This window comes from Vanrija pseudolonga, chromosome 6 (assembly GCF_020906515.1).
Source record: "Vanrija pseudolonga chromosome 6, complete sequence".
Classification (NCBI taxonomy): domain Eukaryota; kingdom Fungi; phylum Basidiomycota; class Tremellomycetes; order Trichosporonales; family Trichosporonaceae; genus Vanrija; species Vanrija pseudolonga.
This window is the reverse complement of record NC_085854.1, coordinates 1,272,047-1,296,244: the sequence shown is the minus strand read 5'-3', so window position 1 is coordinate 1,296,244 and position 24,198 is coordinate 1,272,047. Positions and strand designations below refer to the sequence as shown.

Sequence of the window (24,198 nt, the reverse complement as noted above, 5' to 3'; positions counted from 1 at the left end):
ACGAGTTCGGCTCGACTTTCGAGCGATGGAGATCGGACTCGGCCGTCCGCCGGCTGGCGCGGCATTCGCGGGGCCTGATTTTCCAGTGACTTGGGACTCTTGCGATAATGTGGGGCTTGGGGAGGGAATTGTTGACATTGCACTGTTGCTGGACAACGACGACGACAAAGACGACGACTGCATAGACATAGACCTTAGACTGTACATACGCCTGCACCATGACCATCACCACTCCGATCCCCGTGACGACGATCAACGGCTTCCTCGGAGCGGTGAGCTGCGAGGCCTGCCTGCTGGTGAAGCTGACATCCCAGGGGAAGACAACAACGATTCTCGGCCTGCTCGGCCAGCTGCCCAAGGACTACAAGGTGAGCTCCAGCCCCGACGCCGCTCACACCAGGTTGTCCTCGTCAAGAACGAGTACGGCGATGTCGAGGGTGGGTTGTTCAGCTCGCCTCGCACTAACCCCCAGTCGACTCGCTCCTCGCCAAGCAGAGCAACATCACCGGCGTCTCCGAGATCCTCAACGGCTGCCTCTGCTGCACCATGGTCGGGCTGGTGGAGAACGCCATGATTGAGATCCGCGACAAGTACCACCCGGACAGGATCATCATCGAGTCCAGGTGGGTGAGAACAGCACTTCGTGGCTTACCCGCTCAGCGGAACAGCCTTCCCTGCCACGCTCGCACTGCAGATCCGCGAGCTCGAGCCCGAGGGCTTCAAGCTCGACGGCGTGGTGACGGTCATCGACTGCGTCAACTTCCGCGGGTACGAGGACAACTCGCCGACGGCCAAGCTGCAGGCGCAGTACACCGACCTGATGTTGCTGTCCAAGCACGAGCTGGTGACCGAGCGTGACTTCGACATTCTGCTCGACCACCTCGGCGAGCTGAATGACACGACGCCGCACATCAAGGTCAGCCGGGACAAGCCGTTACGGCCAGAGCTGGTGTTCGGACTCGACTCGCAGCTCTTCTTGCAAGGCGACAAGGAGCAGGACTCGTGGGCTGCGCTTGGCGGCCAGGGACAGCACATTGACGAGGTGGAGACGAAGAGCGTGTGGCGTGGCGGACGGCGCCCCGGCAAGAAGCACGCACACGCGCACGACGGAGAGGCGTGCAAGGATTGCGCTGCGGGCGAGCAGGAGGAGGCTGTCGCCGATGCCGCCGCCACCCCCGTGGTCCCCGTTGAGCGCGCACAGCTCGAGGAACAGCTTGCCAAGCTTCCGTTCGAGATCTACCGGGGTAAGTACAGCAGTCGTCTTGATGCCAACCCCGCAAATTCCTGACCCACTCCCACAGTCAAGGGCATTGTCCGCCTCCCGGCTTCAGACGCAGACACGCCGTACGCCACGCACATCCTCAACTGGGCGTTTGGGCGGCACGAGCTCACGCCCGCCCCGAGCCTCGACTCGTCGCCCGACCTCGCGGGCGTGGGCTTCCGGCTGACGGTCATGGGCGAGCGTGGCGAGGTGGCGCGGCGCGCGCGCAAGCTCGCAGAGGCCCTGGGCGCACAGGTCGCGTAGGGGGCTGGGGGCGGGTGGGGCGTGAACGCGCGCGTGCGTTCGCGGCAAGAGGGCGACATAGACGAGACGACGTTGTAGCATGGCATGGGTGAAGTGTGCATTCGGCGTTGCTCGCGAGATTGATCGGGGAGATAGGCGACGAGGTATCGTACAGCTGTACTCCAGCCATCTGACCCACCCGTGGACTGACAGCCCCTCTTCCTCTTCGGTCCGTGCTTCTTGGCACCTGGCACCTGCACTACCAGGTGGGGGCCCCTGGCGACATGCGGCGAAAGCAGGAGCACGGCTCGTCAGCGGTTCAGGCATAAGAAGGGGAGGTGGAGCGAGCTGGAACCCGACGACGACGACTCGCCACGGCCACGACAACAACATGGCCACGTTCCTGCTCTCGCTGTACGACGCGGCCGAGGTCGCGCCGCCGACACTTCACTGCGCCTTCACGGCCGGCGGCGAGGCAGTGCCCATTGCGCGCGTTGCGCCGCTCGCCCTCGCGCACTACGAGCAGCGGGACGAGAGCCTCAACGCGGCTGTGTGGAGCCTGTTTCCTGTCGACGCGGGGGTGGACGAGCTGGGCGAGTTGAGGGATCAGGCAGAGGCGGAGTGCGCGAGGTGGGTACGGAAGGCAGGCGCCGAAGGCGGCTGCCTGTCTGGCGTCAAGAGCACTATTGACCATGGCTATCTCGCAGACGCTGGACACGGCGCCCAGACGGCAAATACGACCGCACGTCGCTCATCCTCGCGGCGCCGCACCACGAGCGGGGCCGCATCGCCGCCAACCTCGGCACGCTGCGACACGCGTACGGCAGCCTCATTGCCGGGGGGCACTACGTCCCCGAGACGCTGCACGACCTCAAGACGGCGGGCATGGGGCTGCTGGCTGAGCGCAAGGCGCGCGGCGCGGCCGAGGCGGTCGGGGAGCTCGTCGAGCGGCTTAATACCGAGATGGACGAGGCGACGAATAAGTGCGTGCGGGGCGACGCGGCACGCTGCGTGCGGCGTCTGTCTACGGCCACCAACGCGCAACACGGCTGACGCCCGCAGACACTACGCCGTCGGTAACTGGGCGCGCGCACTCCTCGCCTACTGCAGAACGCTGTACGACCTGTACCCGTGGACGTCTACGCCGCTGATCTTCCGCGCGGCCGAGGCGTTCGAGCTCGGCGTGGCGCAGCTGTACGTCCCGTAGCAAGTGTCGCCCACTCACTCACGCCGCAGCGAAGGCGAGCTCTGGACCAACATGGCGCAGACGGCGCTCCAGCTCGGCAAGGTCACGCGCTCGGCGCGGTGGTACGGCGTGGCGCGCGACTGCGCCACCGCGGTCATCCAGGCGATGTTCACGTCCGCGCAGCTGCTATCGACGGCGTATCTCTGTGCGTAGTGTCGCGTGTCTCCACTGACGCCAGTGTCCTCCGACGCGATCATCGGCCTCGCCGCCCTCGAACGGGATGCTGACGGTGCCAACGGCGCGAACGGCGCCAGCGCCGTCGCGCTCGACGACCTCGCGATGCAGCAGGCCGCAGCGGCGTCCGAGCTCATCATCAACGGCGGCGGCGACACCTGGGCCCACGGGGCGTGTTACTCGTCCCACGGAGCATGCGGCGTGCCGTGGCGCGGAGCGCGGCCAGCGCCACGTAACCTCCGCGCTGGTGCTGCTGGGGACGGGGATAAGCGCATCAGGTGGCCGCAGGAGGCTTATGGGTGGGGATGGGGGGGAAGGCCGGCGAACGGGCAGGGAAGGGTGCGGTAGCGTGCTAGCTGAGAGCGAGAGCGCAGCTCGAGCTCGATGCGCCTAGCTCCGCTCTGCCTCTGGCTTCGACGCCTGCGGCTTCTCCTGCACCTACACGGTAACCTAGCCAGCCCTGCAGAACGAATGCATTACGACCATGTTCTAGCTACTACGCGGCACTTTTGCTACTTTTACTCTCCCAATTACGCAAGGTAGGCGATCGCGCCGGCGGCGACGGCGAGGACGGCGGGCGCGGCGAGCTGCTCAGCGCCGGAGGGCTTGCTCGACGCCGAGGCGGACGCCGAGGCAGAGGCAGCGACGGCCGACTTGGAGACGGCGACAGTGTTCTGCGCGTTGCGTCAGCTCGGGCCTTCCCCCCCCTCGTTCCCGCCACTCACCGCAACCGCCTGCGTGGGCTGCTGCTGCACGCTGCCGCTGGTAGCCGCAGCAATCAGCGCGCTCTGCTCGCCCGAGAACGAGCCCGTCATGTTCTGCATGAAGAAGCGGGCCGAGAACTGCTCGTACGCCTTGCCCTCGACGACGTTGTTCGACGCGGAGGTGTACTTGAAGAGGTAGTACTGGCCGTTCTCGCCGATAGACGGGTTGACGACAAACGTGATGTTGGGCTGCTTGCCGAGGTCGACGCCGGGCGTGATCTGCTGCACGACGGCGTTGTTCGTGCGCCCGCCGACGCACAGGTCGATGCGCGCGACCCCAATGTCGGCCAGGGACGGCGCCTTGCCGTCGTCCATCCACTTGAGGGTGAACTCCTCGCCGCCGCGCCCGATCGTGCTGTTCGCCGGGCGCGCGGTGAAGATTGCCGCCGAGGCGGGCGAGGCGAGGGCCAGGAGCGTGGTCGCGAGGGCTGAGAGGAGCATAGTGGGCGGGGGTGGGTGGGTGCGTTGGTTGGGTTACTGCAATCCAGCTGGCCAAAACGACCGCTTTATACCACCCCCAAGTGCCACATGCCAAGCCGCACCCACACCCCTTCGGCCGTGACTCCCCCCTTTACCCGCGCAGCAACCCCGCCACGCTTGGCAGATAATCGGGCCCGACGCTATCTGATAACTCGTGGCCCGATATACCGAGCGAGAGGGGAGAGACGTCGGTGGGCCACATGAAGCAGTACATTCCGCGACGCCCAGCTGCAAGGCGGCTCTCGCACACCGCCGCTGCTTGGCAGCCAAGAGGTGCTCCCGCGGCCGGAAACACCTTCCAACGGCATGGCGCCCTTCACCGCCTCGGCACGGCCTGGCAAGCCCTCGTCCTCGCCTTCGCCTCGCTCTCCTCGCTACGTTCAGCACTGCTGTTGGACGTCGTCCCGGCCGGACGCCGCCCACGTCGCCATCTGCTGACAAGGCTGCACCTTCTCGCCGCTCGTGACTGACCCGGGTCTCGCGCCATCGCCTCGTCGGCCGTTCGCTCGAACTACTCCAATCCCCACGCCCCGTGCAACACCTACGCCCGCTTGCTTCACTCCATATCATACAACATTACACAGCCTCTAGTGCTCTTCTACAAAATTATGCTTGTGCCGTGCCTGCTATGTGTATCATTTAGGTGTGGCTCGAGGCCGACGACCCGCTTAGATCTGTTCCGTTCCTGTTGCGTGGTCAGCGCTGCGCCTCGCTTGTGGAAAGACTGCGGTGGCGGAAGAGGGGGTTCAGATAGGAGCGAAAGACTATTAGATGCTAGTGTCGATCATGATAGGTCTGATTGAACTATGCTTGATTTTGTGGATCATCCGGATGAGACGTAGGGGGAGGGCAGGGGAAGAGGAGGAAGAGACACTCACTGTGACTGCGTACTGCGCAACGCGGCGCCACTGGCGACATGCCTCGCACGCCGACTTACAATCGCGGCTGCGCTGCGTCGCTCATGCTATGTCTGCTTACTTGGCAGTGCCCTCGGCCTCGGGGTTGTAGCCCTCGACAACCATGTCGGAAAGACCAAGGTCGTCGTTCTGCTCCTGGGTACGCTCGTACTCGACAATCTCCATGTCCGGGTCAGGCTCGGGTGCGTTGAGGTTCTGGAGGTACGAGTTGGACACGGGGTCGTCGAGGATGAGCGTGAAGGGAATCTTGACAGCCATGACGTCCTTGAGGCCCTGGAGGAAGTGCTCAAAGTTGCGCTCCTCCTTGGTGTGGTCCTGGCCGCTCTGGCCAATACCAGCGTGGGTCGAGTCACCAGTCTTGAAGACCTTGGTCGAGAGCTCGTCGTAGATCTCGTTCAGCAGGCCCTCGAGGGTGGTGAAACGGCCACCGAGGGTACCCGGCTGGAGCTCGAGGTCGATCTCGGGGATCTCGAGACCGCAAGTGTCCGACTTGAGCAGGTCGCGCGAGAGGGCGTCCTCGTCACCAGCCTCGACCTTGAGGGTGATGCGCTTGCCCATGGGGGAAATCTGGCCAGAAGACTTGACCTCGTTGTCACGGTAGCCACAGTTGTAGCAGTTGGCCGACATGAGGATGACGTCGGAGAAGTAGGGGATGTTGATCTGCTTCATGAGCGTCTCGAGCTCGTGTCCACAAGAGCGACATGTCGAAGGGAACGAGTAGACCTCCTCGGGGACCTCGACACCAGCATCGTGCTCGACAACCTTGGCGCGCTCCTTGGCCTCGGCAGCCGACTTGAAGCGGTGGTCCTCGGGGACCGCGTCCTCGGGCTTGGCACCGTCCTCGGGGGCAGCGACAAGACCAAGGAAGACGTTCTGCTGGAGGGTACGGTTGTAGGCGCGGAGGTTCCACTGGGGGTCGTTGACCGAGTCCTTGAAGGCAAGGAACGAGGTGCCCGACGGGTCGTCGAGGGTAAGGGTGAAGGGAACGAAGGGCTTGTCGGTACCGTCGCCCTCGTGGGCGACAGCCTCGTCGCCGTCACGGCCGACGGCTCCGTCCTCGTCGCCCTCCTCAATGCCGAGGACGTCGCGGATCTTGCTGAGGATGCCGTCAATCTTGGCAGCGGTCGGGGGGTCCAAGTGCCTGCGGACGGGCTGCTCAATGGCCAGGTCGCGCACAGTGTCGCGGAGGATGCCCTCAATGGTGGTGAGCTGGCCACGGCCAGGGGGGATGGTGAGCTGGAGCTCAGGGACGGCAACGGTCGCCCAGCTGCTCTTGACGAGCTGGCGCTGGAGGTCGTCGCGGTTCAGGAGGTGGACCGTGTAGACGCATCCCTTGGCTGTAGGGAGGGTTAGCGGGGCTCGAGCCACACTCCAACAAAGCACTCACGCTGGATCTCGCCAGCCGACTGGATCTCAGTGTCCCGGAAGCCACAGTGGTCGCAGTGGAACGAGGAGACGATAATTTCCTTAAAGTAGGGGATCGTGGTGAGGAGGAGACGGGTGACGCCCTGCTCGTGGCAGCGCATGCAGAGCGACTCGACCTCCTTCATCTCGCGGCCGTCGTCGACCTCCTCCTGGACCGAGTCGGGGAGCGCGTCGGTGCGCTCGGCCACCTCACCAAGGGAGGGGAAGAGGTTTTGCTTGTCTGCTGTTGACACTGCGACGTTAGCCGCTGCTGCCATCTCAAGAGTCGAGAACAGGTTGGAGCAAGAAGTGTAGATTCTCAGACATTAGGCAGGTTTTGGTTTCATGGCCCGGGTTTCGGACCGTCAAACGCAAATTACATGACCATCATTGTGGGCTGGGGGACGAGGCTGGGGCAGGACGCAGTACTCACTTTTCTGAACAGTGTAGAGGGAGGGGGGTAGGGGGAGGAAGGGGAGAGAGAGGATGAGGAGAGGTCGTACAGGCTGGAAATTTAAGGTGACGCAAAAGTAAGGCCTGGCGGCGTTACGTAACGCGCGGAATATGCTGGACTTGACGTGAGTGATCTTTTGGTGCGAGTGGCATGGACCTGGTTAAGGGAGCGCGAGTTGAGGCGCGTCGCATGACGCACAGAGCCGTGCAGAGCGCGGCGCGTCAAAGAGAAGCATGAGTAAGATGGCGGCGTGGGCCGAGCTTACAGCATCTCGCGTCTGGTCATGATGCAATACGTCCTTGGCGCTGAACAACGGCCTCGGCACAGATCCACCCCGCCACAAAGCGCTCAACACCCATCTACATGCCAAATCTGTCCAAATCTATACACCTAGAGCTCGTCCTTGCGTCCCAACGAGCCCTTCTGCTTGCCCTTGAAGAAGCCCAGCTTCTTGGCCTTCTTGGCCTCCTCCGCCTCGTCGTACTTGACCTGCCTGCTCTCGTCGTGGCTGAGAGTGATCGGCCTCATAGTGGGGCGGTGGATCGGGTCAAATGTGTACTTTGTCGTGGTCGCGTGAACGGCCAGTGATGGGGGGTAGCTGGGGTTGGTCAGCGAGGCCATACGTACCCAACTTACATGATCCCCTCGGCGGGGCAGCTCGACTCGCGGCCAATCGACGCAGGAACAAAGCTTGCCAGCTTGCCCTTGGCGTGCAGCGGCCACGAGACAGACACCAGCGTCGACTCGTCACATGTCAAGATCGGCTGGTGGTTGTGGTGCGAGAGCGCGCCAATAATGTCGGCCAGCGCGTACGTCGTGTCGTCGGACGGCGAGATCTGGCGTCAGCTGAAGGAGCACAATCATTTAGCTCACATCAGCGTTGTTCAGCAGCTCCGCCGTAGGAATGCTCTTGTGCAGGTCGAACACGGCCGCGAAGAAGGGTGACACGTCGCCGTCGCAGATGGTCGAGACGTAGCGGCCGGCGGTGTTCCACTGTGTGGCTATCAGCGTCCTATTTCATCAGCCACATACACTCCGCTCCCAGAGCTCCTCGACGCCCTCGCCGACCTCGCTCTGCGCCCACGCGCGCTCGGCAGCATCCGTATCGAGAATCTTGCTAACGGTGGTCGCGGAGCCGATCTGCTCATGTGTCTTGCGGGGGGAGACGGCGCGCTTCGCTGGCGAACCGTCACACCTGTACAGTACGCGTCAGCAAGTGTCCGTGCGCAGCAGCCACAACAACAACTTACTCCAACACCTCGAGTCCGTCGATGCTCCACGCGCCGCCGTCGCCCTCGTCCGGCTCGAAGCGCTGTGTGAACACGAACAGCCCGGCCGACGCGACGCAGCACGGATCGGCGCCCTTCGACTCGGGCGAGCACGACACCGTGTCTGGCGAGCAGGTGGCCGCGGCGGCGAGGCCTGATACCAGCGGGAGGAGGGCTAGTGCGAGCATTTGTTGCGGCACGGTGGTGAGGTCAAAGGCGAGTTGTCGAGTTGCTGTTTGTGCGTTCCCCGTCGGCTTGGAATGCACAACGATACACGCTGCTCGCTGCGCAACACGTCGGAAGGGTTGCGGCAGATAACTCAATTATTCAGGGCAGCTAGTTGTGTCAAATGCACTATAATTAGCGGGACCAAATCTGTCTAATGCCAAGTCATCCACCATTACGATGACGTCGTGTTGCTGTCGTCGGGCCGAGCTAATCCGCTCCGTTGCCTCTCTCACACGTGGTGGGTGCGAGAACTTCAAGATCTTGATGCCGGTCCATGCCGTACTCGTCATTCTCAACGACTTTTCTCAACAACGTTCTAAACAACCAGCAGAACAACAACAGCAATGTCCGCTATCCGTGCTCTCCGCCCCGCGCTCCGTGCTGCCCTCCGCGCGCCCCGCGTCGTCCCGCGCGTCGTCGTTCCCGCGTTCGCCTCGCGCTCGTTCCACGCCACTCTCCGCGCTCGCGGAAGCGGCGAGAGTGAGTTCTTGCCGTCGCTTGCCACAGAGCCCACTGACGCCTGCAGCTGACGGCGAGCTCGCTGCCGCCCTTGCCGCCGAGCACGCGTACGAGACCGAGTCGGCGACCGACGAGAAGCCCGAATTCTTCAAGAACCTCGAGCAGGACGGCGTCTGGGCCGTCAAGGACGTTTCCGGCTCCGACGACGTTATCCTCAGCCGCAAGTTCGGTGACGAGCAGTGAGTGGACTGGTGCTTGAACATGATGAACACCAACTCACTCCCCAGCCTCAAGCTCACGTTCCAGGTCTCGGACCTGGACAACGCCGAGCCCGTCGAGTCGGTCGACGCCGACGGCTCGGTGATCGAGGACGCCGTCGAGCCCGCCTACATCACCTCGTCGCTCCTCGTCACCAAGGGCGGCTCGAAGAAGGCCCTCCTTGTTGACCTCGCCGCCCAGCCCGACGGCTTCGAGGTCACCAACGTCGCCGTGTACGAGAAGGGCCTTGCCGAGCAGGACGGCGCCGACGCCGACTGGCAGCGCAGGTCCAAGTACATGGGTCCTCGTGAGTATGCCGGTCGTGAGCCAGCTGACGACTCCCCAGAGTTCGACACCCTTGACGTCGCTGTCCAGGACGCGTTCCAGAACTTCCTCCACGAGCGTGGCGTCGACGAGGCGCTCGCCAACTTTGTCGTCTCGTACTCGGAGTACAAGGAGCAGAAGGTGAGCTTGACACGGTTTACGGAAGCTGACAACCAGGACTACGTTACTTGGCTTGCCGACCTCAAGGACTTTGTCAACGCTTAGGGGAGTTAATAGAGGACAGACGGCAGACATATAAAAACACCATGCACCAGACATGCACCGCTCAATCACACGCACACACAAACATGCAGACAAAATGCACCACATCCATGAGATAGAGACTACCCGCAGACAAGAGACGACCTACACGCCGAGCTCCACGCTCCCCCGCTTACTTCTTGCCAGTCTTCCGCCTGCGGGTCTTGCCCTCGGCGCCGCTGGCCTCACCGCCCGATGTCACGCCCTCACCGCCCGACGTGAGGCCCTCGCCGCCCGACGACGCGCCGCCAAGCGACTTCTTGCCCGTCTTCTTGGTGTGCTGCTGGGGGATCCAGTCCTCGTCGTACGCCTTGCCGTCGGGGTTGGCAGCGACAGCGACAGGGGCGGCGGAAGCGCGCTTGGCAGCGCCCGAGCGCTTCTTCTTGCCAGAGGTCTTGTCGCCAAAGTACGACTGGAAGCCGAGGTACGCGCCGCCGAGGAGGGCCGCGCCGAGGACGAGGTAGATGAACAGGGCGCCGGGGTCAAACCATGACGAGGCGGGCTCGACGATCGACACGGTCGAGTTGAAGGCCGTGACGCGCGACAGCTCGTTGCCGTGCTTGACGTCAACCCAGACGGTGAGGCCGAGCTCCTGGGGCTTGAACCTGGGGCGTGTGTGAGTGGGAGCGCCCTGTGAATACGCGCATCACTCACTCCGAGTTGACCTGGAACGGCGCAGTGAGGTTGCCGCCGGCGATCAGAGGCACGTTGAACTTGGACGCCGTGACGTTCTTGACGAGCTTCCAGTCCTTGGACGGGTCGTGGTACGAGGCGGCGGCCGAGACGAGCGTGTAGTTCTCGGCGCCCGTGTTGGACAGCTGGATCACGAGGTCGTTGTTCTGGCCATTGGTGATGACTGGGGCAGGGGTTAGTGATGTGGCTTGGTCGTGTGATTCGACGTACGACCAAAGGTGTTGGTGAGCGAGGCCGAGGCGACAATGTCGTTGACAGCGTTGGCTGGGGTGTCAGCGGGGCGAACTTGCACGGTGCATTGCACGACGTACCCATTTTAATTAACCGGTGAGATGGGAGGGGGGTGAGATGGGAAGAGATGTAGTGAGGTGGTCGATGCTGCCGTCGAGATTGAAATGTATAACGTGCTCGTCGAGGAGGATGCCGACGACACGTCCGCCGGACTCGGTCTGTGAGCAGGCAGCAGGCGTGGCTGTTGGCTGGAGCGTTCTGGAGCTCCAAGGCCGCAAGCGCCGCATCCAGCAGCCAACCACCAGCGGCCTGCCACAACCGATAGCGGACCGCATGGGCGCGACATGAATGCGGAGTGAGACACCAACTCCGCGCTGGATAATTGCCACGTGTACGATTCCGAGATCCCCGCCGTTGTGGCATAACCAAACGCAAGCTCGCAAGAGCGTTACGTTTCCAGCCAGGGTCGTTTTCAACCTTGTCACGTGAAAATGAACCTGGCTGCACACGCGTTCAGGTCGAGCATAAGCGCATAATCCCCTTTGTTTGTCCCTGAGCGATTCCGTCGACTGCAGAGAGCAGAGAGCTTGCCACGCCCTGGACGCCTCTCAACGTCCCGCTTTTGCCCTTTTAGATTTGACCGTGACGGGTAGTTGCTACCTGCTGCAGCGCTGCACGGCGCGCACGGCGGCGCGGGTTAACGCGACAGACTCGACCATGGGTCTGGGCCAGATTCAACTTGGGCATGCTGGCATGCGGCAGCCATACTAGCAAGGCATGAGCGCCTGGCGGGGACTCTAGCCAGCAGTGACTGAGAGTGAGACTTGCAGGGCCGTAAAGCCATCGGGAGTGGAATCTGGTGCACTCGATCCTGACAACGACCGGACAGACGACGACGACAACCACCAGCCAGCAGCGGTAGTGGGAGGAGTGCATGCTCTCGCTACTCTCTGCACACAACACGGATCATCCATTGTGCACCCCTCGTCCTTTTGCACTCTCGACCAACTCGGAGATTGGCACGACCAACGCCGTCGTCGCCTTTTGCTACTACTGCATCTCATTCTCGACCCACTCTCCTTCTCGCGCTTCTTCAACGTACGCCGATCAGCAACACAACTCACACACTACAACGCATCCATTTGAGCGCAGGACGCCATCGCAAACGCCAACTCGTGGCCCATTTACTTGGATTCCCTTCAAGCCACCCTCAACGCCCCCCCCCCCCCCTACCTGCCTACTCTCTCCCTCCCCGCCGCTCTAGCACCACATCGCATAATCACGACACACACAACGGCAACAGCAACAACAGCAACACCATCACACACAAAGACACAACACACAGCACTCACACCCACTCGCCATGACCTCTCCGTCCAACTCGGAGCCGTTTGGCTTGTCGCTGCCCAGCCGGCGAGCAAACGTGACGGTCACAAGACGGGCATCAGTCCACTCGGACAATGAGAACGATGACTCGGTCGCCCCGCTGGGCCGTGACTCGTTGGAGGGAACACGGCGATATGTGAGCATTAGGCACCATCTATGCGCGCGTCGGCGTCGACAGACGCGCCGCGCACACGCACGACTCCCCGCTGACACACAACCCAGTATGGTGTCGATTCGTCCCCGGGACCATCGACCAGTGCGCGCCAACGGACGCTGAGTAACACAAACTCGCCGAGGCCAGTGTCGCAGACGCCATCAGAGTCTAGCTTCACGCTTCGTTCTCCACCTCGGTCGGCCGCGCCCTTGCCAACGCCCCGAGGCTTCCTCGCACCTCAGAAGCCCGCCGCTGCACGACGGCTAGAGCAGCGTGAAAGGATGCCGCAGGTCACCTCGTCGGGACGTACCAGCACCGACCAGAGGCCCGTGCCGGCAGAGTACGAAGGTGTCCCTTCGCCCACCGAATTGTCTCAGTCGTCGCACCACCACTCGCCGGCCCTGCCACCAGGACGTACCTTCAAGCTCTCGCAGGTCAAATCGGCCGCTGGTAGTCCAAACCTCTCGCGGCCGAAATCACCGCCACAAGCATTCGACTCCCGGGCGGCGGCGGCCCACCCCACGCGGCGTGGGTCTGCCGGCAAGGACGCACGACCCGCCGCCGCCGCCCAGCAAGCCATTGCTCCGCCCCGACCAAACCCGATCCAAGCGCCACAACCAGACAGCAGCCACGGACACGGCAGTGCTCTCGGACACGGGGATACGGCCCTGCCGACGTCGCACTCGCAGGCATGGGAGCGGGGCACTGATACGTCGTCGCCGAGCCACCCCCACCACCCCGACCTCTCGAGCGACCACCTTGTGACGCTCGACTCGCTTGCAGCAGAAAAGCCTCACAAGGGGTCTGCGTCGGGCACGTCGACGACCGTTGGCAGACGCACCAACTATGAGGACGCGCGCGTACGCACCAATGTGCACAAGTACAAGCGGTTCGACGACGACGTCCACTCGACCTTCTTCTGTGGCGGCAGACTGATGACAGGTGGCAGCTCGCCGCTGTCGTTCATCATCTCGATTATCCTGTTGCTAGGCATCGCCGGCGTCTGGGTCGGCACAACTGGCGTGTGGCTGTGGAAGCACGGACACCAGTACGGCCTCGCCAAGGGCGCGGGCATTGCCATCAACATTGTCTTTGCCTACCTCTTTGGCCTGTCTGTCTCGTCCATGTTCGCGGCATCCTTCCGCGAGCCGGGTATCCTCCCGCGTAACCTCGACCCTGACCCGCCATACACCCGTGTCGATGTGTACTGGGAGGCCAACCCGCGCGAGATTCGTGTCGGCAAGGACGGCGTCGACAAGGTTGTCGTCAAGTACTGCGAGACGTGCAAGAGCTACCGCCCGCCGCGCTGCTCGCACTGCCGTCTCTGTGGCAACTGCGTCGAGGGCATCGACCACCACTGCGCCTACCTCCACGGCTGTGTCGGTCGCCGCAACTACTTTGCCTTCCTTGTCTTTGTCATTGCTACCAGCATCTCCGACATTTACGTCGTCGTCTTCTCGGCGATCCACTTCTCGCTCCTGTGTCACCATGACCACATTGGGTTTGGCAAGGCGCTCCAGGACAGCCCTGGTGCGGCCGTGTCCTTCCTCCTGGGCCTGCTCACGCTCGCCCCCGTCATGTTCCTCCTCTGGTACCACATCCGCCTGCTGCTTTACAACCTTACGACGATTGAGCAGATCCGTGCGTCGGCAAGCAACAACTGGGTGCGCGCCACGACGCGCCCGTACAACCCCTTCGCGGCGCCGACGTGGGGCCGCAACGTCATCCTTGCGAGCATTGGCCGGCCGCAGATCCCGTCGTGGGTCGACGCCAACGGCTACGTTGTCGAAGACAACCGCCGGGTCAACCCCGCGCTCACGACGCCGGAAAAGTATCTCGAGCTGGTGTAAATAGCTTGGGCAAATGTGGTTGTTTCTCTCTTTTCAGGTGTATCCTTGTCGTGTGATGTAGCAGCATTATTGTTCTCCTAGTATATTCGGTTAGACGGGTTCTATCGTTCATGCATCTGCATCTGCGGGCGGGGCGTGGTGTGGTGTGGCGCGGTGTGGCGGTGTGTCGCTCAGTCGTTGCAAAGTTAGTCTCGTCGCCGTGATTTCGGCAGCGGTCGTACGAGTTGACCAGAATGAGGCCAAGACTGCGTGCATCGCGTACCGAGTCCCGCGGGGTGGGTAATGTTCATGTGAGAGAGACGGCATTCATGTGGGCTAGCCGGGCGAGTGAGACATTGGACATGTTGGATGGTGAGCGCTGGGTCATGGGATGGTGACTGTGTGATTGTCAGATTGGCTCAGAGGTTAAGTGTAATGGCATTACCAAAGTCGGCCGCCCAAAGCTTAATAAGAAGCCATGGAATAGCGGGAGTATTTTCTCCAGCAAAAGTGGCATCATCCTCGCTCACGTCCTCCGCGAGCCCATGGCACCGAACCTCTCACGCAGTCCAGTGTCCTCCATTGCCGTTCTGGAGCACCTGCACATTGTCCCGGCACGTATGAGGAAGCCCCGAGAACATTGAGCCCCTCCCTGCCCTGTAGCGCGCTGCGTGGCACCGCCAATGTGGCACTCCTCCTCGGTCTCCTCCTCGACGTCCTCCACGCCTCCCTCGCTCTCCAATACTTCGCCCAAGCACTCTGCAGCACAGATAAGGGGGTCGGTGATATCAATACATCCCGGTGCATCTGCTCCAAGCTCCCAACTCTAACCAGCCGGCCAGCGCGCCCATCGACAAAAATCGACCCGGAGGAGTGCAAAATCCGTCCTTGATGACGAGCAGCGCGTAAAGATCGGCCAGAACAACGTAAAGACGCTTAGAAAGAGATGGCGGCGCCACGCTATCGCGCGCGTTAGCGTTGCTGCGGTCTCCTTCGAGGGCTGGGGACCCCCTGATGGGTGGTTGGGGACTCACCTGCTTCTTGTCACCGCCAAGCTCGAAGTGCTTGCAGCGCTTGAGGGCGATCTGCGACTTGGACTTGCACGAGGTGCACTCGAGACGGAGGACGACCTTCTTGGTGGTCTTGGCCTTCTTGTGGAAGACGGGCTTGGTCTGACCACCGTAACCGGACTGCTTGCGGTCGTAACGGCGCTTGCCCTGGGCGAAGATGGAGTCCTTGCCCTTCTTGTACTGGGTGACCTTGTGGGGGGTGTGCTTCTTGCAAGTCTTCGACTTGCAGAAGGTGCGGCGGGTCCTGGGCACGGTTAGCACCTGTGTGGGTCGAGTCGGGTCTCGGTTCCGGCTTTGCGTCCACTCCGTCTGCTCGTCTCCTCGGCTACGCAGTCCTCCATGACTGCTGGCCTCCTTGCAGTTTCCAGCTCCACAATTCCTTGCAGGCTCCCCGCCTGTCCCTAGCCCTCCCTTCCTCGCCACTTCTCAAGCTCGGACGCAAGGCCGGACACGGTCGCAGAAAACTCACTTAGGACTGGGTAAAGTCAGCACAAAATCGACGTAAATTCAGCCAGTCGCTCTAGAGCCACTCACATGTTAACCCTGTGGAGGAGAATCCCAATAGCGCGTTTGTGCGAGAGCGAGAGTTGATCGTGGTTCACGTCGAAGAAGGACAGAAAAGATGGCGGAGGGGTAAATTCGCACACAAGAACCGAGTCATAGTCGAACACGGTCAAGACGACACAGAGGGCGGACAGAAACGACAGCAGGACGGCATTGACGGGTCGAGAGCGCGCATTCAGACGAGCAGGCGAGAGCGACACGACACATTCGACATCGACGATGAGGACCACACGACCGTTCGAGGAGACGTATCACGAGTGTGGCGGCACGGAGAGAGAGCGCAATAGTCGCACAGCGGGGAGGGGAGCGTCCGTCAGCATCCCGTCGTCACCACTTGGTCCGTCGGCGCCGTCACCACTCACATTTTTGCCGCTTTGTCGATGGGTCTTGAAGCTTGAGGGCTAGATGCGGACCTTGGTCGAAGACTTAGCAGTTTGGCACCCAGCAACGCCAGAGTGTAGACGGAGGCAAAATGGTGGGTCGAAACTCGGCGTTTTGGGCGGCGCTTTGGGTCGCCACGTGAGTGTGGCATTGAATGAGTGCGGGGCTCCAGGGTTGAGATAACAATTGCGTCTCTACGACATGCATATGCGTTGAGAGCAAGTACGGAGGTAGCAGTGATCGTGAAGATGGAGCTGCTATAATGCTGCTATGTAGAAGAGAGAGGAAGAGGGAGCGCGATGGTGTAAACAAGGTGGCACAACCTCCATCAACAACATCAGGTGCAGGCAGTCAATTCCAGTGGCGCGCTGATCACTGTCCACTGTCAAACGAGAGGTCAAAGTGCTGTCAGTCATGTCAGAGTGCACGCAGAGAGCATAGCAGCAGGGCAGTGGCCGCCATTCGACGCCAGGCCAACACAGACCGGCACGGTCGAGGGCGCAGGTGTAACGTCCAGATGGGATCGACGAAGCGATGGATCGCCAGGTTGTGGCCAGAAATCACTCCTGGTAGCACCAGGCCATGGCTTCAATGCGCTGCTCGGAGCCTCCATCCGCCCGAGTCTCGTCGTCGTTGTCGACGTCGGACACATCAAGAGCGCAACTGGCAACAACATCTACATGTCGTCCATCATCAGTCGCGTCCATGACGCTCATGTCACCGGAAATTGCCACGTGCTCGCTAACACCGAATCTGTGGCTAAACTAATTTACTCCCGTCACCCGCGCTCAGACCACATTTCTGACAATCGATGCTCACCTTGGTCGAATTTGCTTCCGCGTGGTCGTTCGCTGCCAGCTGCCAGCCCAGCCCCGCGAGCCAGGTGCTTTTCCCTCTCGTTCAGCATAGTGATTCCAACCTTCAACAAAACCACCCAAAATGTCGACCTTCGCTCCCCCCGAGGCTCACCAGCAGTTCCAGGTGTGTACCGACACGGCCGGCGTCACGAGCACGAGCGCGCACGCGAAGGAATGGAGGGAATCGGATGGCAGGGGGAAGTTTGGCGGCGGAATGAGGACGGGGGGTGTGGATGGGGTCGAGACGGTACCGGGACGCCGTCTGGTCGCATTGGCGGCGTAGACGGTGTCTACGGCAGCGTCGATGGCCCCAGGAGTAGAGGAGAGAACCCCCGTGCGCTCGTGCTCAGACGACAACCCACCGGCCAGCGGCAAACCTTCAACTTGCGACGTCTGCTAACCACCTCGCAGCACATTCTCCGTCTCCTTAACACCAACGTTAAGGGCACTGGAAAGATCATGTTCGCCCTTACCGAGATCAAGGGTGTTGGTCGCCGTTACTCGAACCTTGTCTGCAAGAAGGCCGACATTGACCTCAACAAGCGGTTAGTCGAGCGAGGCCTGACCTACAGCGCCTGAAGACACAATCTAACATCCCACAGCGCCGGCGAGCTCAACTCGGACGAGCTTGAGCGCATTGTCACCATCATGCAGAACCCTGCCCAGTTCAAGATCCCCACCTGGTTCCTCAACCGTCAGCGTGACCTGATCGACGGCAAGAACTCGCACATCGTCTCGAACCAGATCGACCAGAAGATGCGTGACGACCTCGAGCGCCTGAAGAAGATCCGCTCGCACCGTGGTCTCCGTCACCACTGGGGTCTCCGTGTCCGTGGCCAGCACACCAAGACCACTGGTCGCCGTGTCGGCCGCGCCGTCGCTGGCAAGAAGAAGTAAATTTCTCGCGATAGCCACCAGGTTGTCGTCGGCGAGCGGGGATCGAGGTCGCGTGGGCACGAGGATGGGTGCCTGCCGTCTCACATTTCATACAGGGATGCACGCATTCTTTCCGATCTGGAGGAGGGGGAGGGGGGACGAGTGGGCAGGCTGGATGCGGACGGCAGGGCTGTTACTAACCTGGGTGCTATGACTTACATTCGTGGCGAAGCACTTTCGTGGCAACGCCCAGTCCATCACGCTGTCATCCTCACACGGACGTACACACGTCCACAAGTCCAAGCTAACCCTCCACACGATGATACTATGATGCATGCTGTAATGGTAGTGTCTATCTAGACCTTCGCCCAACCCTAAACGTCCTGCTGGAAATACTTGCTCTTCTCCTTGTTGACCAAGACATCCCTTATGATGCCAACCAGCGCCTTCGAGTCGACTCTCAGATCCTGCGACTACCTCGTCAGCCCAACCGACAGAAGCAGCAGCACTCACATCCTTGCCTGGGCCGCGTAGGCTGCCACTCAGCTCGCGCCAGTTACGCAGGCGGTGCTTCTCCTGGATTGGGATGTATCCGAGGTTGAGCAGGCCGGCGAGGAGCGCATTGTCCGCTTGCAATGTCAGCACTCGCCCAGCAGCAGCAACTCACGCTGGAAGCCCGCGTCCTCGAAGATCTCAATAACCGTCGCGCCGTCCCCGGGCGGCATCCACACGCTCTGCAGCAGCTCTTCTCCGTGCACCGAGATCAAGATGGTCGTCCGCGACATGAGCGCGACCTTCTGCGACCGCGTCATGGCCTTGATCTTCGTAACGTGCACCTCGGCGATATCTGTCAGGCCCTTGAGCGCCTCGACCAACGCCTTGTGCGATCCTGGCGCGAGGCCAGGCTTGCCGTCCTTGTCGATGTAGACCACGACGGGCAGGTCGTACTTGCCCACGTTGGGCAGCAGGTCGCCGACCGACTCGATCATGTTGCTGCTGAACGGCGCGAAGAAGTCGAGAGGCGCGGGCACGGACGGCATGTTGCCGTTCATCTTGCCCCAGCGGCTCACGTCGCCCTGCACCGAGTGGGCCGAGCCTGTCGCAGTCAGCAGTGCAGCGTTGTCGCACACTCACGTCGGTCGACAATGACGACCTTGTCAAAGATGTACCCGACCTCGCCGGCCGACATGTCGTCCCACGTCATCTTGTCCTCGATCGGCACCCCAGGAAGCGCGCGCTGGATGAACCATGCGTCTGGGGGGTTGTCAGCCCAGCTCGCCACGCAACGTACTCAGTGACTGGTTGTCGCGCCAGCTCTTGTCGACGCCGCAGCGCGGGAACATGAGCCGGCTGGGGTAGATGCTCTCGATGGACGTTTGGTCGTCGATTGTCGACGCGACCGCACGGGCCGCGGGGATGAACACTTCTGGCAAAAAGTGACTAACTGTCAGTGCGGGGTCTTGGGGTGGTAACTCACCCGTGCATGGCTACGAGGCGCGGTCGTTAGCATGGGGTCACCACCGTTACCTCGCAATCTCACCCATGAAGCCGGCTGCACGTCAGCGAGACCCACGCGACACGCGACTCACCAGTCCCAGGGGGGTCGTTGAAGATGTACGTGACGCCTGGGAGGCGCACGACGCGCTGGCCAAACTCTGCGCGCGCGAGCTCGGCCCCGACCGCCGTCGTCCATCTGTCGGCGCGCGCCGGGCCGCCTTGTTCGGCAGACATGATAGCCATGGGCTTGGGCAGGGCCGCGCGGGCCTTCTCGTCCGGCACGACGGCGACGAGCGCCCCGCCGGAGAAGTAGAGGTCCGAGAAGACCGAGTAGCCTTCAATGCCTGGGTCGTGTCAGCACTGTTGACTTCCGCGCGACGCACCCCCGTCAAACGAAGTCCAGGGCACGTTCTCGCCGAGGTCGACCCACGCGCTCCCTTCTGTCCTGTGCGCAGTGTTGCGTGAAGACGCCCCCTGTGCGCGTGCCGGCCCCCGCGACGGCCCGAAGACGAGGTAGAGCACCAGGATCACCAGGCTGCCCGTCAGCGCCCCGCGCAGCAGGCTCCGGCGCGAGAGCATGCCCGGCGCCGACGAGGGGCGCTTCTTGGCCATTGTCGCTCGGAACGGCGCAGGCGGCATCGTGTGGTCGGCTAGTGGTGGAGAGTACAGTGTCGAGAGAGCCGCGCTGTTGTTCACTGCCGCCGCTCCTCTCTCGTATGTCGGGAGCCTCAAGGTTGGCGGGTTCGCGCTCTCGACCTTCAGGGTCCCCAAACGTGGCTTCTATTGAATGAAACTACAAAATCCAGCCAGCTGGCACGACGACGCGACGATTACAAAATACCCTGACTATTCACTCTGAACGGATTGAACGGATTGCAGATCTCAACGTCGACAACAACAGGAGTGCATAGAACGTGCTGAACGCACCATGACGAGTCGTGTCTTGTAAGAGTTGTGCTCATAACAACCCACACCACACAACTTGTCCCACGCCCGCCTCTCGCACACCTTACACCTTGCTCCCTTGGCGATCATTGAATACTCCGCCTCCCCAAAACCTTAGGGAGTCACTCAGGGCACCTTCAAACTCTCTGTTTCGAGTGCACCAGACACTTAGTGGCATCTGTTACATGTTACACAAGGCGACAATAGCGGCCTAGTCGCTGTCACTATCGCCCCCGAGGAAGTCCATGACGGCAGCCATGGCGGAGCTGTCCTTTGTGCCGTTCTCGCCTTCAGACGATGAGCCTGCCGCGACCGCAGAGCGCCGGGAACGTCCGCCACTCCCCCGTGCTGACAGCCCACGCGACGCTTCAAACTGCTTGACGTCGTCTGTGGAGTTAGCAGCACGCCAGATTGGCAACTCACTCAGTTCGGACGCAAGCTCTCTCTGCTCCTTGAGAGCCTTGGCCTTGGCCAGCGTCGGCTTGCCCTCCATGCCTAGAGACTCTAGCAGGGAGACGATGTGCTTCGCCTCTTCGCGGGGCTGCGTGGTGAGCGTGGGCAGGTGGGCCTAGCTTACGGAGGAGCAATTTGCCAGTTCTTTTGTCCTGTCAATGAGTTAGCTGGCGTCTCGACTTCCCTCCAAGCTGCACCCACCACATCTTCCGCACTCCGCACGCCAGCACCATCCGTTTCAAGTTGTTCACGCGCACCTCGTCCGCTGACAGCTGGTGGTCAGCTACGTAAACACATATACTTCAGCTTACCCCCTCATTGGGATCCTTCTTCGCCTTCTTCGCCTTGCCGGCCGTGGCCTTGGGTTCCTTGGCCTTGCGCTTCGTCTGCGGCTCGTCGTACACGCTGGACATGGCCGACGACACGGACGCGGAGCGCGGTTTCGTCTTGGCCTTGCCTTTCTTCTGTGGCTCATCGTACACACTCGACATGACTGAAGATGCAGGGCTTCCGGGGACCTCGATGACCTCCTGCCGCGTGAGTTAGCACAGTCGCCTTCAGCGGGCCTTGGCAAACTCACCACCTCGGGAGTCTCCTCGCGCCTCGTTATCTTCTTCCGGCTCGCAGCCTTAGGCTTTTCTTCTTCAGACTCGTTATCAGACACAGTAGCCGCGCTCTTGCGGCCTTTTGGTGCTCGCGGCTTAGTCGTCGCAGCCTTGGTCGGTTTGCGTGCAGGCGGCTCGTCTTCCTCGCTCGACTTGGACCCCTCGGCCACAGAACCTTCTTCCTCATCGTCGTTGCCGTCCTCTAGACTCTCCTGAATGTCAGCGCCTTCACACCCAAGCACGCACGATAGCTTCCCTGATCGCGCTCTTGACGGCACTCTTGGCGTCTGCACCGTCCAAAGCGCCAGGGGCCAGCCCCAGGCTCTTGCACACCGCCAGCCGCGCAGCCGACATGGTCAGCTCCCCACGGTCCAGCGACCCGTCCTCGTTTGCGCGCCGGACCACGAGGCGCGCGTGCTTGGGGATCTTGGCGAGTATTGCTGCGCTCATGGCTTGGGTGATGGGAAGAACCAGAGTGCGATTGTGATCTTCGTGTTTAGGACCACCGTCATCCTCGACAATTTGCTGCCGCGAATCTGGAACCAAACAAACCGTGGTGCAGAAGTACTTCTGGGATTGCCTTTACAGAACGCTCATGGTTGAGAACCTTGGACAAGTGTGCCACACTGGACGCCTTCCATTCTACACAACTCCAAGAACACACATGCATGCACAATCCGAGTCGTGATGTCGACTCTAAACATGGACGGATCCGTGTCCATTTTCTGACTCGCACCGTAGTATTCATTTTTAGGCGCGATTCCACGTGGTTGAAAATTAGGCCTGCCACATCATCAACTGTTCGTGCCTGGCGACTTCGACTCGTCCTGACTTTCAATGTGGTCCGTCGATGGGTGCTCGTCGATGAGCTCAAGTCGGACTCTTCAACTCAGCGACTCTCATACCGACACAAAATGTCTCTCCCAACAGTTGAGGAGGTTCAGACCGCCATCCTCAACGCCCTCGACGCCTCCGGAACCATCAATGACTCGCGCCAGCTGAGCGTCGGAGCGACCTCGCTCGCCAGCCCCCAGGGCCAGGCCGTCGTCAAAGCCGCTCTGGACTCGCTCTTGAGCAAGGAGGTGCGTCGGGAGACGGGCGACATTGCCGCAGCCATGTTCTGCGCCTCCGCTATCATCCCCATCGCCAAACAAGGCCCCGCTAACCCTACCAGATGGCCGAGTACACCCAGATCACCAACAACCTCTGGGCATTGACCGAGGAGGGCAACCAGATTGCCGAGACGGGTTCGCACGAGTACCGTGTCTGGTCGGCATTGCCAGCGGCGGGACAGCCTGGCCTCAGCGTCAAGGACCTCACGGTGAGGCGGACGAGTCGACCGACGCTTTGGCCGCCTGGCACTGACACACTTTCTAGGACAAGGTGGGTGCCGAGACTGTCAAGGTCGGACAGGGACGCGCTTTCAAGAGCAAGTGGATCGCCAAGGATGCCACTGGTGGTTTTGTTCAGGCTGTGGGTATTCGGGTGCGCTGAGGTCCAAGGCTGACGGCGCAAAGGTCGAGGCACCAGTCGACGAGACGGCCGAGCAGCTCAGGTCGATCAGGAGCACTGGCACCGCCGGTGACGCCGTGCTCAAGGAGCTCCAGAAGCGCAAGCTTGTGCAGACTCGGTGGGTTGCTCCTGGTGTATGGCATGGCTGTGCTAACCCCGCCCAGCAAGCAGATCCACTACTCGGCCAAGAAGGGCTCTCAGTTCGCGCTCGAGGTCAAGACGCTCGAGACGGACCTGACTGTCGAGATGCTGACCTCGTGAGTCAGCCACACGTTTCATATCATTGACACCTCTCAGTGGAGCATGGAAGGACGCCTCGTTCAAGCAGTACAACTTTGCCGCCAAGGGCGAGCCTACCGACGGCGGTGCCCTCCACCCCCTTCTCAAGGTTCGCGAGGAGTTCCGCCAGATCTTCTTCGACATGGGCTTCACCGAGATGCCTGCCAACCGCTTCGTCGAGACGGCCTTCTGGAACTTCGACGCCATGTTCGTTCCCCAGCAGCACCCTGCTCGTGAGCTGCAGGACACTTTCTACTTGAAAAGTGAGTTGGAGCCGATAGTTGCGGAGGTTTTGTAGCTGACGGGCTACCCCCAGGCCCCGCAAAGGCTCTCCAGCCCCCTGCCGACTACTACGAGCGTGTCCGCAAGACGCACGAGGTCGGAGGCTACGGTTCGATCGGCTACCGCGCACCGTTCTCGCGCGAGGAGAGCGAAAAGCTCCTTCTCCGTACCCACACCACCGCCGTGTCCACGGCCATGCTCTACGAGCTCGCCAACCAGCCCGGCGGCTTCAAGCCTGCCAAGCTCTTCTCGATCGACCGCGTGTTCCGTAACGAGGCGACCGACGCGACCCACCTTGCCGAGTTCCACCAGGTCGAGGGTGTCGTCGCCGACTACGACATTACGCTCGGCCACCTCATCGGCTTCATGCAGGAGTTCTTCGGCCGCATGGGCAACAAGACGCTCCGCTTCAAGCCCGCGTACAACCCGTACACCGAGCCCTCGATGGAGATCTTCTCATGGCACGAGGGCCTGGGCAAGTGGATCGAGATTGGTAACGTGAGTGGCAGTAGCTAGGCAGACGCTGCAATTGAGCTAACCTCACCCCCAGTCCGGCGTCTTCCGACCCGAGATGCTCGAGCCCATGGGCCTCCCCAAGGGCGTCCGCGTCCTCGGCTGGGGCTTCTCGCTCGAGCGCCCAACCATGATCAAGTACAAGATCCAGGACATCCGCACGCTTGTCGGCCACAAGACCGACCTCGGCGCCGTCAAGACGCGCCCGGCTGTCCGTCTCGAGAAGCAGGACGACTAGATTAGGATGATGTGAGATGAGATGATATCGAGCTAGACCATCATTACATGCAGGCATGCTGCGAGTGGTGCGGGTGTGGAAGCAGTGCTGAG

At 61.6% G+C, this 24,198-nt stretch overlaps 13 protein-coding genes across 14 annotated transcripts; 6 read left to right on the top strand and 7 right to left on the bottom strand.

Moving 5' to 3' along the window:
• Positions 1-149: 149 nt before the first annotated feature.
• yjiA (P-loop guanosine triphosphatase YjiA) lies at positions 150-1,525 on the top strand (the record flags this gene model as incomplete). The annotated part of the gene is made up of 6 exons (XM_062774806.1): positions 150-272; positions 315-368; positions 401-437; positions 473-623; positions 661-1,244; positions 1,302-1,525. The coding sequence occupies exons 1-6, from the start codon at positions 219-221 to the stop codon at positions 1,523-1,525; spliced, it is 1,104 nt and encodes a 367-aa protein (XP_062630790.1). The 5' UTR covers positions 150-218.
• Positions 1,526-1,874: 349 nt separating this feature from the next.
• Positions 1,875-3,284, top strand: LOC62_06G008275 (uncharacterized protein; the record flags this gene model as incomplete). Its single annotated transcript, XM_062774805.1, has 6 exons — positions 1,875-2,134; positions 2,212-2,487; positions 2,567-2,698; positions 2,741-2,895; positions 2,929-3,223; positions 3,281-3,284. The coding sequence occupies exons 1-6, from the start codon at positions 1,896-1,898 to the stop codon at positions 3,282-3,284; spliced, it is 1,101 nt and encodes a 366-aa protein (XP_062630789.1). The 5' UTR covers positions 1,875-1,895.
• A 98-nt stretch (positions 3,285-3,382) lies between these two features.
• Positions 3,383-4,145, bottom strand: LOC62_06G008274 (uncharacterized protein). Its single transcript, XM_062774804.1, has 2 exons — positions 3,650-4,145; positions 3,383-3,598 (listed from the first exon to the last, which is right to left on the bottom strand). The coding sequence occupies exons 1-2, from the start codon at positions 4,127-4,129 to the stop codon at positions 3,455-3,457; spliced, it is 624 nt and encodes a 207-aa protein (XP_062630788.1). The 5' UTR covers positions 4,130-4,145; the 3' UTR covers positions 3,383-3,454.
• Positions 4,146-4,718: 573 nt separating this feature from the next.
• zpr1_1 (Zinc finger protein zpr1) lies at positions 4,719-7,213 on the bottom strand (the record flags this gene model as incomplete). 2 transcript variants are annotated; one of them, XM_062774802.1, is made up of 5 exons in its annotated part: positions 4,719-4,853; positions 5,047-6,422; positions 6,473-6,742; positions 6,923-7,026; positions 7,209-7,213. In XM_062774802.1, the coding sequence occupies 4 exons, from the start codon at positions 7,211-7,213 to the stop codon at positions 5,143-5,145; spliced, it is 1,659 nt and encodes a 552-aa protein (XP_062630786.1). In that variant the 3' UTR covers positions 4,719-4,853; positions 5,047-5,142. The 2 variants fall into 2 exon arrangements, with proteins under 2 accessions (XP_062630786.1, XP_062630787.1); XM_062774803.1 differs by having other exon boundaries at positions 4,719-6,422.
• Positions 7,214-7,297: 84 nt separating this feature from the next.
• On the bottom strand, positions 7,298-8,405 carry RNM (Ribonuclease M). Its single transcript, XM_062774801.1, has 5 exons — positions 8,194-8,405; positions 7,976-8,138; positions 7,817-7,936; positions 7,580-7,779; positions 7,298-7,541 (listed from the first exon to the last, which is right to left on the bottom strand). Exons 1-5 carry the CDS (start codon positions 8,397-8,399, stop codon positions 7,334-7,336), a joined length of 897 nt encoding a protein of 298 aa, XP_062630785.1. The 5' UTR covers positions 8,400-8,405; the 3' UTR covers positions 7,298-7,333.
• Positions 8,406-8,733: 328 nt separating this feature from the next.
• SPBC776.07 (Mitochondrial acidic protein mam33) lies at positions 8,734-9,824 on the top strand. Its single transcript, XM_062774800.1, has 5 exons — positions 8,734-8,919; positions 8,966-9,137; positions 9,186-9,463; positions 9,503-9,621; positions 9,658-9,824. The coding sequence occupies exons 1-5, from the start codon at positions 8,784-8,786 to the stop codon at positions 9,703-9,705; spliced, it is 753 nt and encodes a 250-aa protein (XP_062630784.1). The 5' UTR covers positions 8,734-8,783; the 3' UTR covers positions 9,706-9,824.
• IRC22-2 (Increased recombination centers protein 22-2) lies at positions 9,802-10,818 on the bottom strand. Its single transcript, XM_062774799.1, has 4 exons — positions 10,746-10,818; positions 10,645-10,698; positions 10,396-10,597; positions 9,802-10,346 (listed from the first exon to the last, which is right to left on the bottom strand). Exons 1-4 carry the CDS (start codon positions 10,747-10,749, stop codon positions 9,875-9,877), a joined length of 732 nt encoding a protein of 243 aa, XP_062630783.1. The 5' UTR covers positions 10,750-10,818; the 3' UTR covers positions 9,802-9,874.
• A 769-nt stretch (positions 10,819-11,587) lies between these two features.
• erf2 (Palmitoyltransferase erf2) lies at positions 11,588-14,055 on the top strand (the record flags this gene model as incomplete). Its single annotated transcript, XM_062774798.1, has 2 exons — positions 11,588-12,187; positions 12,274-14,055. Exons 1-2 carry the CDS (start codon positions 12,029-12,031, stop codon positions 14,053-14,055), a joined length of 1,941 nt encoding a protein of 646 aa, XP_062630782.1. The 5' UTR covers positions 11,588-12,028.
• Positions 14,056-14,809: 754 nt separating this feature from the next.
• On the bottom strand, positions 14,810-15,765 carry RPL44 (60S ribosomal protein L44; the record flags this gene model as incomplete). The annotated part of the gene is made up of 5 exons (XM_062774797.1): positions 14,810-14,994; positions 15,069-15,348; positions 15,574-15,579; positions 15,639-15,647; positions 15,758-15,765. The coding sequence occupies 5 exons, from the start codon at positions 15,763-15,765 to the stop codon at positions 14,971-14,973; spliced, it is 327 nt and encodes a 108-aa protein (XP_062630781.1). The 3' UTR covers positions 14,810-14,970.
• Positions 15,766-16,898: 1,133 nt separating this feature from the next.
• Positions 16,899-17,919, top strand: RPS18 (40S ribosomal protein S18). Its single transcript, XM_062774796.1, has 3 exons — positions 16,899-17,030; positions 17,318-17,451; positions 17,509-17,919. The coding sequence occupies exons 1-3, from the start codon at positions 16,989-16,991 to the stop codon at positions 17,801-17,803; spliced, it is 471 nt and encodes a 156-aa protein (XP_062630780.1). The 5' UTR covers positions 16,899-16,988; the 3' UTR covers positions 17,804-17,919.
• Positions 17,920-18,113: 194 nt separating this feature from the next.
• Positions 18,114-19,946, bottom strand: LOC62_06G008266 (uncharacterized protein). Its single transcript, XM_062774795.1, has 8 exons — positions 19,663-19,946; positions 19,372-19,623; positions 19,323-19,334; positions 19,074-19,241; positions 18,917-19,036; positions 18,450-18,878; positions 18,296-18,411; positions 18,114-18,255 (listed from the first exon to the last, which is right to left on the bottom strand). The coding sequence occupies exons 1-8, from the start codon at positions 19,916-19,918 to the stop codon at positions 18,157-18,159; spliced, it is 1,452 nt and encodes a 483-aa protein (XP_062630779.1). The 5' UTR covers positions 19,919-19,946; the 3' UTR covers positions 18,114-18,156.
• A 403-nt stretch (positions 19,947-20,349) lies between these two features.
• Positions 20,350-21,732, bottom strand: HIRIP3 (HIRA-interacting protein 3; the record flags this gene model as incomplete). Its single annotated transcript, XM_062774794.1, has 7 exons — positions 20,350-20,611; positions 20,648-20,765; positions 20,802-20,829; positions 20,879-20,949; positions 20,989-21,207; positions 21,258-21,494; positions 21,529-21,732. The coding sequence occupies 7 exons, from the start codon at positions 21,730-21,732 to the stop codon at positions 20,436-20,438; spliced, it is 1,053 nt and encodes a 350-aa protein (XP_062630778.1). The 3' UTR covers positions 20,350-20,435.
• A 428-nt stretch (positions 21,733-22,160) lies between these two features.
• Positions 22,161-24,171, top strand: frs2 (Phenylalanine--tRNA ligase alpha subunit). The gene is made up of 8 exons (XM_062774793.1): positions 22,161-22,364; positions 22,457-22,603; positions 22,660-22,755; positions 22,785-22,912; positions 22,959-23,051; positions 23,092-23,336; positions 23,390-23,853; positions 23,906-24,171. The coding sequence occupies exons 1-8, from the start codon at positions 22,197-22,199 to the stop codon at positions 24,104-24,106; spliced, it is 1,542 nt and encodes a 513-aa protein (XP_062630777.1). The 5' UTR covers positions 22,161-22,196; the 3' UTR covers positions 24,107-24,171.
• The last annotated feature ends 27 nt before the right edge of the window (positions 24,172-24,198 follow it).